The 15,215-nt window shown below is 36.5% G+C and overlaps 1 protein-coding gene across 2 annotated transcripts in view; it reads right to left on the reverse strand.

Annotated features, from left to right (window-relative positions):
* The window catches only part of UIMC1 (ubiquitin interaction motif containing 1), a 129,587-nt gene that overhangs the window by 40,996 nt on the left and 73,376 nt on the right, over positions 1-15,215 (reverse strand). For both annotated transcript variants that reach the window (XM_055325005.1, XM_055325006.1), the window contains 3 exons: positions 9,725-9,789; positions 6,397-6,473; positions 877-977 (listed from right to left, as the gene is read on the reverse strand). In XM_055325005.1, coding sequence (XP_055180980.1) covers positions 877-977; positions 6,397-6,473; positions 9,725-9,789 — 243 coding nt within the window. The remainder of the gene's footprint in view (positions 1-876; positions 978-6,396; positions 6,474-9,724; positions 9,790-15,215) is intronic.

The raw sequence follows: 15,215 nt of genomic DNA on the forward strand, positions 1-15,215 counted from the left end.
TCAGGTTCCAGGGAACTACGCAGCATGCATGATTCATGAAACCAGAATTTCTACCCAGTTACCTGCAATGCAGAGACTAGGAAAGGGATCTACCTTCTATTTTAAAAACTGTTTTAAAAAAACCTAGAGTATAAAAATAAGAGAATTAAGACTTTATTTTTAAATGCTCTGGGTAAGATGGCATACCAATATTTATTTCCATAGAAAAATTTGTTAAATTCTCAAGCTGCTTTTCAGAACAACTAATTTTAAAGATTCTGAATTCTTTTATAAAATTCTTAGTAAACTGTTTTTCAGACTCAATATGATAAATATACATTGAAAATCGTAATCAGAAGTATGAACTTGTATCAACCACCTCTATATGTTGTTAGGAAAGGTAATACAGCAAATAAAAATCTGCTTATTTTTTCATGCTACTATCTTAACTTCGCATTTCTGATCATATGTAGAAATTAGGGCTGAAAGTTTGTATAATATAAATATACTGACTTTCTCCAAAATTGTTCATTTCTGTTACTTATCAGTAATATAATAGAAAATATCCCAGACTTCAGAGATAAATCCATGTTCAAATTCTACTACTACCATTATTAGCATTTTGAATATGAATGAATGACTCAAACAACCTAAGCCTCTGTTTCCCTAATCCGTTAACAGAAATAATAAAGCACAGTAAGAATCAAGAAATGGTTACTCCTATTTTTAGAAACAGTGCTGAACTGAACTTAACTGTAAGAATCCCTCTCTGACATAAGTGTCCCCAAAACTACAACCTTCTGTCACCTAAATCTTTTCAGCCAAGGTCAATGTTGCATCAGAGAGAGGATTATCAGCAGAAAGAAAACACTAAGAAAAACTATAGAGAATATTTACCTCCTTATCTGCCATTATTATTCTTACTTCATCCAGGATCTCTCTGCTACTTGGAGAGACTTCTCTTTCAAGGTCAAACGTTTCAGAACTTAGCTGTGTCTCTGTAATTTAAAAGGTTAAAAAGTCATTAAGTTTCATTCTGTATTTTCATAGTTTAAAAAAAACAAAACAAAACACTTGTTTCTCCTAAAGCTTACTGTTTAATATTAATACTACAGTGGTAATACAGATCTAAAAAAAAAAAATACAGATCTAGTTTGTTTCTTCTTAAAGCTTTAGTGAGGCATAATTTATATACTACAGAATTCACCCAATTTTCAGTACATAGTTTGATGAGTTTGGGCAAACATATATAATTTATATATGGTATTTTTTTTAAAGATTTATTTCAGAGAGAAAGAAGATAGAGAGAGTGGGATATAGGGGCACACAGAGAGGGAGAGAAATATTCTCAAGCAGACTCCCTAGTGACCAGTGAGCCCAACCCAGGGCTCGATCTCATAACCCAGAGATAATGATCTGAGTTGAAATCAAAATTCAATGTTTAACCAACTACACCACCTCAGCGCCCCAAAAATGTTTCATATCTTGACTGTGGTGATTGTATGGTATAACTGATAGCATGTATAGGGTGTCTGGGTGGCTCAGTCACTTAACCGACTGACTCCTGATTTCAGCTCAGGTCGTGATCCCAGGGTCCTGAGATCAAGCACTGCATCAGGCTTAATGCTGGGCGTGGAGCCTGCTTTTAAGATTCTCTCTCTCCATCTCCCTCTGTCCCTCCTCCCAATCCCCTCTTCCACTCTTAAAAAAAAAAAAAAAAAGAAGATATAAAACATTTCTAAGCACCCCAAAAAATTCTTACGTACCCCTCTGCAGTTCCCCAATGCCTGGCTCCTTGCAATAACCAATCTATATTATGTTCTCTCTTCTAAAATGTCACATAAATGAAATCATATATATAGTGTGCCATCTTTTATGTCTGACTTCTTTCACTTAGTATAATGTGTTTGAAAAGCAACCATGTTGTTACATGTCAGTAGTTCATTCCTTTTCACTGCTGAGAAGTAGCATTCCACTGTATGGACATACCACAATTTGTTTATCCATTCATCAGTTAATCCATTAGGTTTCTTTTCCGCATAGTTCTGGTTTTAAAGTATATTTATTTTGACAGAGAACAAAAACATGCCAATGTGAGTTCCAAAGTTAAAGGGATGATTAGAGAAGACAAAAAAACAGAATAAATAGAAAATACATCCTAGACAAAGATATACCTTTCTTTAATATATTCTTTAGGCTGCATCTATTCATTCAACATGAACTCAACAAATATTTATGAACAAATTCCAGGCACCATACAGGCTACAAGCAATATGGAGATGTAAGATGGTGTCCCTCATAGTCTAGTTAGGAGTCAGCAAACTATAGCTCATTTGTTTTTGTAAATAAAGTTTTATTAGAACATAGTTAAACTTGTTTTTCTCTTTATTCTATTGTTGCTTTGTGCTAAAAGGCAGTGCTGAATAGTTTCAACGGCAGAGTTGAGTGGTTTAGTTAACAAAACCTAATATATCTACATAGTCTTTTATAGAAAAAGTCTGCCAACTTCTGGTCTAAATACCTATCACTTAATATAACAAACGAACAGGGATGTCTGGATGGTGTAGTCAGTTAAGACACCAACTCTTTGTTTCAGCTCAGATTATGACCTCAGGGTCATGGGATCAAGTCCCACAGGCAGAGTCTGCTGTGATTCTCTCTCCTTCTCCCTCTGCCTCTCCCACTCATGCTCACTTTCTCTCTAAAATAAATAAATCTTAAAAAAAAAAGGACAATAACTATGTCAAAAAAGGACAACAAATCTGGAAAAGAAACTAGGAATATAAATCCAGTAAGTTCTCTCTTATCTACACTGTACACACCATATATCTGATACTTCTGCGCTTCACGAATACAATGAATGGCCTATGTTGGGCAAATAAAGTACCTATAAGATACTGAGGTATCTTCTCAACATCAAAGAGAGATTAAATACATTTCTACTGTTAATTCTATTTTAATATTCTATAATTTTTTTTGAAAAATGAATATACACATGCACACACACAGATCCTAACACCTTGGTGGAAAAAGGCTTACAGTGCATAAACTTCAGAGTCTTCTTTCTCAGGAATCCCCCTCTACTTGCTACATAAGATGCTCCCCAATTCATGAATCATTTAATAAAACCAATTAAAAAAAAAAAAAAACCTTCTTTGTCAAGTATCCCTGAGAGATATTACCAAAAAAGACATTTGGTCTGTTAGAAAATAAGAGCCACTTGTTGTTTGCACTACTACAATAATAAAAAGTCTTTAAGTTTTCTGTGAATAGTTGAAATACTTAACTATGAAGAAAAGAGAGCATTAGCTCCTTAGAAATAAACAATGCGGGCACCTGGGTGGCTCAGTCGGTTAAGTGTCTGCCTTTGGCTCAGGTCATGATCTTGGTGTCCTGGGATAGAGCTCCACGCTGAGCTCCCTCTGCTCATGCTCTCTCACACACATAAATAAAATCTTAAAAAAAAAACACAAAACAGTGCTAGGAGCACACACAATGTGGGCCATAAGGCTATAATTCTCCTTCTTCAACAAAGTAACTCTAAAAAGATGTTATAATTTTGAGTATCAGATCCCTGGAACTTTCAGAAATGTAAGACAAAATAGATGGACTACTACATTCAATCTGCATTTCACCCATTTAGAACACACAGAGAACTCAAATTTTCTGGAAAATTTAGATTTTCTAAATTATATAGTATATATTTACAAAGAGATTCAAGAGTCTGGCTCCATGGAAAAGTAGTTATATTTTTTAGCAAAAGGAATAGTAATGTTACAGAGATCTTTTATAATCTCATTTAGAAGTGGTTTTTGTCAGCAAACAGTTGGGACTTAATAAGCAAACTAATGACAGCAAGTTATGATCATAAAAGTTATCTAACCTTAGTCCTGAAGGGTCTGCTTTTTCCCCCTCTCATTAACTAGGACTTTCAAAATTATTGTATTTACAGGTTCCTCCTTGCAAGATCCCTGGGCAACATCACAGGCCATCATCCCAAACAGACTGAGTGACTTCCTAACAAGATGGCATAAGTCACAATCCAAGATGGGGACAAAATTTTCTTTTCACAAAGATAGCACAGCATTCTTGAGTGCTCTTGCTAAAATCAGAGCACTTGGTAGTGGAGTCTCTTAGTATCATTAGGCAGTAATCCAAATACATTTTATATGAATTAAGAAATCACTTTCAATAAAAAGCAACATAATTAAACTTAAAAATAAGTAAAGAAAGGCCTTTATGATGCTGCCAAATGTTTATAAATGTTTATAGGTCTTTCCTAGAATGTGTACACTAAGTTTATTAAGTCTCCATAGAAAAAAGTTGAAAGAAATCAAAATAAGAAAACTCTGTGTCTTTCTCACCCTGACAGGTTATATGAGACTTAAGGAAAAATTAGGCATGACTTATGGTAGCATGTGTTCAACACTTACTGCCTAAAGAGTTTAAACATTGACAGGAGCCCCTCAATTTCATATGAATGAGGTTACTGATACATATAATGGACCCCACTTTTAAGGAAAGCAAAAAAAAGAAAATATAAGCTAAAACTAATTCCTTAAAAAGTAGTGGCTTAAATCACAAAATAGGGACGTCTGGGTGGCTCAGTGGTTGAGCATCTTCCTTTGGCTCAGGGCATGATCCTGGAGTTCAAGGATCGAGTCCCACATCGGGCTCCCTGCATGGAACCTCTTCTGCCTATGTCTCTGTCTCTCTCCCTCTGTGTCTCTTATGAATAAATAAAATCTTTTTTAAAAAATCACAAAATAATTCTTCATATTATATAATAATTCAACTCAAGACTTAGATAATGTATCTTAGTTCATTTAAAATTATTTTGTGTGGGGCACCTGGGTGGCTCAGTCTATTAAGCATGCCTTCAGCTCAGGTCAGGATCTCAGGGTCCTGGGACCTACTCCAGCATTGAGCATTGCTCAGTGAACAGCCTCTCCCCTTCTCTGCCCCTCCTCCCCACTGCTAGTGCACTCTCTCTCAAATAAATAAACTCTTTAAAAAAATAAAATTATTTTGTGTGGGGCACTTGGGTGGCTCAGTTGGTTAAGAGTCTGATTTTGGCTCAGGTCATGATCTCAGGGTTGTGAGACTGAGCCCCGCAACAGGCTCTCCACTCAGTGTGGAATTTGCTTCTCCCTCTCCCTCTGCTCTTCCGCCTCATGCTCTCTCTCAAATAAATATATATATATAAAATCTTTTTAAAAAAGAAAATTATTTTGTGTATCAAGGTGGAGGGGATGGGCAAAATGGGTGAAGAGGAGTGGAAAATTCAGGCTTCCAGTTATGGAATGAGTAAATCACAAGGATAAAAGGTAGAGCAGAGGAAATACAGTCTACAGTACTGTAAAAGCCTTGTAGAATGATAAATGGTAGCTATGCTTGTGAACATAGCATAACATATGTCAAATCACTGTGCTGTATACCTGAAACTAAGATAACACTGAGTATCAGCAATAGTTCTATTAAAAATAGGAGCACCAGCAACTCAGGAGTACCAGGGTGGCTCAGCAGGTTAAGCATCAACTCCTGATCTCAGCCTGGGTTGTGGGATTGAACTCTAAGAGTCAAGTACCATGTCAAGCACCAGGGCAAGCCCCACGTCCCTGCATTGGGCTCCACATTCAGTGGGGGAAACTGCTTGAGATTCTTTCCCTCTGCTCCTTTCCCCCTCAAATAAATAAATCCATAAATAAATAATACATAAAATATCATTAGCAAAAAAAAAAATTTAATAAAAAAGTTTGGTGTAATTAAAACAAATTATTTTGTATGTCAAAATCTATTCATGTGCAGCTCTAAATGAACATCTCTGATACCCATACTAAGGTATACATGTCTTTTCATCTCTACAATTAACAAACAGCAAAGTATAATACTTAATCAGGTTAAATGTCTTACCTGAGATTAGAAATAAGTCAACAACAGAACTGTGTACAAAATTCAATTTCTGGACTCCCTCTGCTATAAAGAGTGAATGGCAATGTAAAACTAGTAAAAGGCTCTCAGAAAAATCTGCTTAATGACAGGCAGATTTGAAGACAGGCCAATTTGGAGAACCCATAAGCCAAAATATAGAGTCCTCTTCCCTCTGAATGTACAGTTAGGTGCTATTCCTGATGCTTTGCTACCATCTCTAACGAGGCTGGTAATAAGCAAACAAGGAGACAAAGAGCATATTAATTTTAAACTAAAATATCTCTGAGAAAAGATTGAGAATCAGAGCCAATGGCCATTTAAAAACTGTGTATATATATGTATGTGTACATGTATATATGTGGAGGAGATACACACACATACATCAATCATATATAAACCTACTGAGAATAGGTTGGAAAAACCAGAAAAATTAATAAGGCAGATAGCTAGGGATCAGAAACTCAGTAAGATCAGTGGGGTGCTTACCAGGACACACAGTGATTTCCTCTGCAGAACTCTCTGGCATAAGGACTGAGCTCCTCTTACTGGTCAAAGCAGCAATGCTGAAAAAGAACCAAACCCCAAGTGAATCCCAGTAAAATAAATCAGAACACAGGCCAAAAGCAAGGTGAGTCATTTACAAGGCCATAGGTAATGCAATACCTGCTGTCCAATACCACAAAAACACAACAGGGAAGCAAGGAATCGGTAGTGAAAAACTCCAGGCCAGAAATCGGGAAAATAAATACGCTTACAGTTTTGGTTCCAGTAAAATCACTAAACCAAAAGAACCTCCTTTTGGAGTCTTTACAAAGAAAAGTTGAAGGGTAAGGACTATCTGTGAATACCCTAGAAGATAAAAACTCCACTCCCATATAAGAATGTCAACAGGAGGGGCCAAATGGCTCAGTAAGTTAGGCCTCTGCCTCTTGGTTTCTGCTCAAGTCATTGTTCTCATGGGTTGTGGGACGGAGCCCCCACATTGGGTTCCCTGCTCAGCGAGGAGTCTCTGCTTGAAGATTCTTTCCCTCTGCCCCTCTCCCCACCCAACTGCTCACATATGCTCACTTTCCCTCTCTCAAATAAATAAATCTTTAGGGGAAAAAAAAAAGTCAAGAGTGTTTTATAGCCTCCATCTCAGCCTTCTGAAGGTTAGAGATTTGTAAACTCAGAAGATATGGAGATTCTCTTGACAGTGCACTGGGTTTTCTCTTACCTTGCAGTTAAATTTCCTCTTTATCTCAAGATGTGGCTTTCCAAACAACAAAAAAGATACAATTCCAAACTGCCCTAGAGCAAAACTTGCCCATACAAGTTAAATATCTCTTCTGAGAGTAACATAATTATGAATCGCTTCCATCAGCCAATCTTCTAGTTTACCCTGCCTGTTCATGGAGTACAATCTCTTCCTGACACAGGAACACATGGCTGAGAGATCTGAGCATCTAAGCTACCCACCCTCATGCTTCACAGAGCTTTATGACTAGAGTTTGATCAAATATGCAAGAGGATGCTTAAAAACATAAAACCTCACATCAACCAAGAACCACAGAGAAGAGAGACTAACCATTACCGATTCATGATAAATAACTAAATCCTAATAGGAAACCACAAGTGATTTCTCTAAATAAAACATCTCATAACATTTGTTGTAAATCCAAGCCAGACACAGTTTACAATGCATGTAACATTAGGGCTCTATTCAAAGGGTCCATCACAAAACAATTTGCTGACATTTATAAAATGGGCTTATCAATTTGAAGTCAAACCACATTGCCTGCAATTCCAACTCTCTCCTGGTGACAAAGCATATAATCATTTATTAAAACTTACATCTGCTCTGCACAAGGCTCACCACAACAAAGCAGAGGGGTCTGGAGGAAGCAAAAGGCCTACTCCAGTTAAAACCACTTCCAAAATCATTTAACAGCAGGAGAATCAAACCAAAACCATATTCTTCAACTCAGGAAGAAACATCTAGTACTATTAACTTAACCAAAAGCCTAAGAAGCACCACCAAACTACTGCAAGTGGTAACTGGACCTCAACTTCCCTAGAAGAGGTGGAGGTCACTCAACACAAAATTAAGCTCTTAAGTAATCTCCAAAGGTCAAATCAACTACCAGATAAAAGGGAAAATTAACTGAAAACCTGATCCAGCTGACAGTGCAGTTTGTAATCAATCAACCACAACATATTATTAAGTGAGAAGACTTAAGAAGGTAACCTCATCAATCAATGAGGAAGAATAATTGAGGAGGTAATGCAAATACAATATAAGGAAAAAATGAGATACAATCAGATTAAAAGTGGCATAGGACAGGGAGTGAGGGTGACCCATGTTCTTTGTGACCTTTTTGGATAGTATGAATAATAAAAAATACAAGTCTTAAGAGTAGATTTAAAAGGTATATACAGGGATCCCTGGGTGGCACAGCGGTTTGGCGCCTGCCTTTGGCCCAGGGCGCGATTCTGGAGACCCGGGATCAAATCCCACGTCGGGCTCCTAGTGCATGGAGCCTGCTTCTCCCTCTGCCTGTGTCTCTGCCTGCCTCTCTCTTTCTCTGACTATCGTAGATTTAAAAAATAAATAAATAAAGATTAAAAAAAAGGTATATACAATTTGGACATGAAGATAAAATATGCATAAGCAGAGGGAATAAAGAAAGGGGACAGGAAAACTAGAAGAACTGTAAAGAAATTAGTCTAGAGCCTTCAGATTGGCCTAGAAAGCTAGGTTAAGGGGCAGCCTGGGTGGCTCAGCGATTTAGCGCCACCTTCAGCCCAGGGCATGATCCTGGAGGCCCGGGATCCAGTCCCACGTCAGGCTCCCTGCATGGAGCCTGCTTCTCTCTCTGCCTGTGTCTCTGCCTCTCTATCTCTCATGAATAAATAAATAAAATCTTAAAAAAAAAAAAAAAAAAAGCTAGGTTAAGAGTAACAAGATAGGGGATCCCTGGGTGACTCAGCGGTTTGGCACCTGCCTTTGGCCCAGGGCGCAATCCTGGAGTCCCAGGATCGAGTCCTGCGTGGGGCTCCCTGCATGGAGCCTGTATCACTCTCTGCCTGTGTCTCTGCCTCTCTCTCTATCATGAATAAATAAATAAAATCTTTAAAAAAAAAAAAGAGTAGCAATATATAAACTTTCAGGAATGGTACAAATGTGGGGCACCTGGGTGGCTCAGTTGGTTTAAGCGTCTGCCTTCAGCTCAGGTCATGATCTATGGGTCCTGGAATCGAGCCCTACCACATGCTCCCTGCTCAGCAAGAAGCCTGCTTCTCCCTCTGCCTTTGTCCCTCACCCACCACTTGTGTCCTCTGTCAAATAAATAAATGAAATCTTGGGTAGCTCGGGTGGCTCAGTGGTTTAGCGCTGCCTTCAGCCCAGGGCGTAATCCTGGAGACCCTGGATCGAGTCCCACGTCGGGCTCCCTGCATGGAGCCTACTTCTCCCTCTGCCTGTGTCTCTGCCTCTCTCTCTCTCTCTCCTTCTCTGTGTCTCTCATGAATAAATAAAATCTTAATGAATAAATGAATGAATGAATGAAATAAATAAATATTTTCTTAAAAAAAAAAAAAAGGAATGGTATAAATGGGATATGTGCCAAGATGGTTAATCTATACCACTCTAATATTCCAGGCTTCTATGAGATACATATTTGAGAACTGGAAGATAATGGTTTTTCTTAGTCTGTGCTTATATAGGAGCGAAAAGATTCCTAACAAGCTGTCCCTGTACAGTGTCACTCATGTGGTTCATCTCTCTTACTCTGGCACCATTAGAGAATTCTGACATAACAACTTATGATCTTACCTTTGTGAGGCAGGTACAGAGTTTCCTTCTTCAGAAGTTTCTTCAACAAACAGCCCTTGGGAAGACTGCAAGGAAATATAACATCCTAAATATACAGGCACAGATGAACTGGTTTCTCCTCTTTAAAAAAAAAAATTAATTGCTCAACATCATCACTCAGCAATTAGCAATAAGAATAAAACATTTTAAGTAAGTTTCATTAAAAAGAGCATCTTCTGTGGAGTCAGGAGACTGAGATTTATATCACAGGTAGATCATCCATTAACTCTGTAATCCAGGGTGTCACATCTCAAATCTGTTTCCTCATCTTAAAAGTTATTAATGACTGCCTCACAGACTATTACTGTGAGAATTTTTAAAGACAATATATGTGATATACTCTATTAAATGCAAGACACATAGAATTAGTGAGTCAAATGAATTATGATTTCAATAATGCAATAAATTTTTGTTGTGGAAGGAGGAAATATAAAGAAAAGCTCAATTTTCAATGGAAATATTTGATTGGGAAATACACTGCAGTCTGTGAAAGAAGTCTCTCTTAGCACAACCAAGCCATAATACAGAACATCCCAAAGGGAAGGTTATAAAGATTCCTTTTGCTACAAATCTACCACTATGGTTTTAGTATCTGGCTATGAGATATCTTTTAAGAAATATAAAATTTTTAAAAGATTATTTTCTATGATTCATAGTAGTTGGTGCAAATGGCAACTCATTAAATGTAGGTGCACAGAAGAGAACAGAAGAACAGTTACTGTTGCCTTAGAGAAACTTCTGAAGGAGTGCCTGAGCTATGAGGCTTCTTCCAATAAATATAAAGCTACTGGCTGAAGTTTTCAGGGTCTCCTAATGGGATAAGAATAACCTAAACAAGTACCTCTTTACCACTTAGGCAAATGATAAAATATACTATAAAAAACAAATAGCTGAGATGCACCTTCAATGGGAAGATAAAGCTGTACAATGATCAGGAATGTAGTCATTATAAAAAATGAGGGATGAACAAAACTGTCAGAAGGACTAAAATACAACAGCAATAAATACATCACCTATTTGAACTCAGTGGTGACAAAACAATTTCATTACTGAAACATTAAAAAAAAAGTAGATACTGACACCTAGTGTCCATTTAATAGATTTTTACCATCTTAGAATGACTATACTTGACTAAACTTTGGCTTCAGAAGCAGTCAAGGCAACAGTGAATTATAAGATACCTTCATCTCTACCTTAGGTTAAAGCATATCTTTACCTTTCTTAGTGTTATTTTCTTAAATTACTGTATACCTATTAAGTGCCAAGCCTATTATGCAAAGCACTTTACAATGCATTATTTCCTCTAATCCTCACAAAAGCTTCTTGAGGCAGTAACTATTAAGTTTTTTTGGAAATGAGGAAAGTGAAACTTTGACAGGTTAAACAATTTGCCCAAAATTAAAAGAGCTGATCAAAAGTGGAGCTGGGATCTGACTCCAAAATCCATGATCTAATCACTACTGTTATGTTTAATCAAATAATCTTCTTACAACCATTTCAACACAGAATCTCAATAATGTCTTCATCTCAATAAATCATTTTTAATTTCTAAACTTACACCTCAATGACAGCAATCTGAACATAGGGGTAAAGTGAGGTTCTTCCAGAATATGAAAATAACGTAGCCAAAACAAGGAAACAAAATTCGATTAGCATACCCAAATCTAATCAAGGTGAACAAGGAAGCATGATACGAATATAACTTTAACTAAGGAAGCTATGGCCTAATCAAGACACTTCATTCTGCCTAAAGAAATAACATGTTAATGAAAAGGTTATGATAGTCTGTACAGAATCTAAAAAAGAAAAATCCAAAGATTCAGAATCAAGCAGTCCTGGGAAGTAAAAAATAAACAGACACATCATCTGGTCACCAGAGAAATATCCTCTATTATCAGGTACTAGTAGCTTATTGGTCTTTCCATAAACTAGTTAAATCATCCCTTAATACTATCATTTTCTGGTTACTATTTTCAGGCCTTTAGGTACCTTCATCCTAGAAAGAGGTACAGTAGTAGATGGTGGATCTGAATGTTCTGGTCCCCAAAACTGTCTCTCTTCCATTACAAATTAACCAACTGTTATTTGGTGTATATATCAGCTTGAAGTTTGACTAGTCAAAGACCGTTCTCACCACCCGCCCCTCCTCCCCCAACACACTCTGACCATTCTGTAAAACAAATTCCAGTATCTGGACTGAAAAATTGAGGATCAGACCCTGAAAAGTAGTGACCACATCAATATACTTCTACTCACTTCCCTGCTATACGGCCATCAAGATGACCTCTCCATCTTCATTAACAACCTCTCTATTGTTTCCGAGATGCAAGAAACTAGTTATCTGATTTTAAAGCTTTTATAACCTTCGTATATACTAAAAATGATTTGCCCCAAAGTAAATGTTTTTCTAAGTCCCTAGCTCTGGGAACCTTTTGCTATCTCTATCATCCAAGGAGTCTCACATAAGGGCAGCTCCAGCAGTCATAATCAATAGAAAATGTTTAATAAACACATACATTCTTTCTACCCACAGTTCCTGAAAGCAAAAGACCAAGATAAGTGGTGAAATTACAACTGCAGACTTTCGATATTTGCCTATAAAATTAGTAAGTTTGTTTTGTTTTTTTAAAGATATTATTCTAAAAAAAAATAAAATAAAGATATTATTCTGTGTTGGCAAGACTGCAACAAATTAGGCATTCTCATACATTGCTAAAGAAGGAGTACACATCTGAGCAACCTTTTCAAAATGCAATTTGGCAATAAATAGCAAGTCTTTTTTTTTTTTATGTTCAAAGCTCTTTAACCCAGAATTTTTCTTGTTCCCTATATCTAAGAACACTAATTTTATTATTTTTTTTTAAGATTTCATTTTTAAGTAATCTCTGTACCAAACATGGGGCCTGAACTCACAACCCTGAGGATCAAGAGTTGCACATTCCACCGACTGAGTCAGTCAGGTGCCCCTAAGGACATCAATTTTAAATAAAACAAAGTTTTATTTAAAAAAGATGTTTATCACAATCAAAATATCTAACAATAGGAAAAGGGTTAAAATATTATGATAAATTCATAAGAATATTGTGTTGTCATTAAAAGTGAAATCTATAAATCATTTTAACATCATAAGAAAATGTTTACATAATATTAACTTAAAAATACAAAAATATAATATAGAAAGATGAAAGAATATATCACCATATAATAGGATTGTGAATGCTTCCAACTTTAAACTTTTTAACATTTTTCAATAGTTCTGATTTCTAAAATTAATGTTAATGACAATGACTCTACTGGATACTTGCTAGGTTGTCTGCCTGGTCTCCTTTGTACAATTTGACAAAGATCCCACTTTAGGACACAAGTCAATTGAGCTGGTGAAGGCTACTAATCTCAAGGTTAAGTCCTTTCCCAGAAATTTGAAATTGGAATTGAGAGAGAATAAATCTCTTATAACCTATATTTAAGTCTGGGAGCTATAGGATCAGTTATCTTCCACCTACCATTGTGAAAGAGAAGCAAAGGAAGCCAATATGCAGGGGAGAAATATGAAGCAAATACAATATAGCAACGAGATATAGAAAAATTAGATGATATTCTAGACCCTGTACTTGGTTACCCTTCTATTTAGAATTATTACCCTGTTTCCCTATGATAAAGTCCCCTTTTTATTTGAACTAGCTTGATTTGATTGGTGGTGGCCAAACAGCACCAATCAGTAATACCAAATATAGTGTAGCCAGCCATTAGGTTCTGAACACTTGCAGACTATTCCAAAGGCACTGCTTTTAAACCTCAGAACTTGACTGCCTCACAGACTATGCTCTACACAAGTCTATGCTCTACAACTCTGGCCCCCGGGAGTTTTAAACTAACAATGTGACAATAAATCAGTCAGCAAATATAAGAAATATCTATTCATTCTTTAGAGTTAATTTATTCTCTTAAGGGGAAGTATCTATGAGTTACAAAGAACAAACAAACAAAACATGTTATTAGAAGCACAACCTAAGTTTCCTCTGGAAAAGAGGCAAGTCACCAGAAGATATGTTAAGAAAAATGCTTTTTCTTCCTATATAAGCAATTTTTCCAGAATGTAGATGAATAAAGCTGTTGAGGAACGATTCCCATAGGTACCCTCAATGAATGGCCTTCTGATCCCTTAGAGAGAATTACCCTTTATTGAGTAACCTCCTAAGTATCATACTAGACATTTTACACAGTTCACTTTAAGCATTAAAACTATTCTAAGACATGAATTGCAATTCCCATTTTACAGATGTAAAAACTGAGATTCAATGGTTTGCTTTGGTTTTTTAAATGGTTTGCTCAAAGACATACACAAAAGTCAAAATTCAAACTCCAAATCCATGCTCTCTATGCTATAACATTTCTCATAGCTACCATTTCTTGCACTCTTACCGTAAGAGAAAAAAACAGAATAACAGCAAAACAAACCCAAAAACTCAGAGCCCAGTACAAAGAACAGCAAGTCATAAAATAGAATACTCTTTAAACTTACAGTTTACACAGTTTGTAATTATAGAATAGCTTTTATAATACCCAGAGAAAAATAAATTATAAGCTTTGATATATAATACAATCTAGATATGTCGGGGGGAAAAAAAACTAAAAAGGCAACCTAAATGTTCCCCAAACAGGACTGTTTTTGGTAAGTTACAGAAAACCACTACAAGCAAAATAGAAATATACTATCATGCGGGGGAAAAATAAACTGGAAACCTATCTGCTCTTCATATAAAAAGGGCCGCTTCCCCTAATATATAAAGGGTACCTACAAACAACTAAGAAAAAGATTGTCGAAAAAGTAAAATGCAGGGTGCCTGGGTTAGGCTCAGGGGTTAACTGTCTGCTGTCAGCTCAGGTTATGATCCTGGAGTCATGGGATCAAGCCCTGTATCAGGCTCCCTGCTCAGCGGGGAGTCTGCTTCTCCCTCTCCCTCTGCCTCTTCCCCTACTTGTGCGCTCTCTCCCTCCCTTTCCCTTGGTCAAATAAATACATAAAACCTTTTAAAAACGTATTTTTAAAAAAAAGAAAGAAAGAAAAATGCCCATATGACCTAAACAGAGAGAGAAGGAAATACAATGGGTTTCAACTGCACACACAATAAGAGAAGTGCAAATTAAGACTGTATTGAGAGTGTTTTTCATTCCTCAGATTTGGCAAAGATCACAGAAAGTCCTGATAGTACTGATTTGGTATGGGTATGGGGAAGCTAGTACTCATACACTTGTGAGTGTAAATTTATACAACCTCTATGGAAGGCAATTTAGCAATAGCTAACAAAATTACAAATGCATATATCCTTTGAGCCACCAATCACATCTACAAGAAATTGTACAAATATCTCTCACATGGATAAAACATCTTCATACAAGAGTAATGAGTACTCTGATTATTATAAATACTATTACTATAATTACTATTTAT

This window comes from Nyctereutes procyonoides, unplaced genomic scaffold (genome assembly GCF_905146905.1).
Source record: "Nyctereutes procyonoides isolate TBG_1078 unplaced genomic scaffold, NYPRO_anot_genome, whole genome shotgun sequence".
Lineage (NCBI taxonomy): Eukaryota > Metazoa > Chordata > Mammalia > Carnivora > Canidae > Nyctereutes > Nyctereutes procyonoides.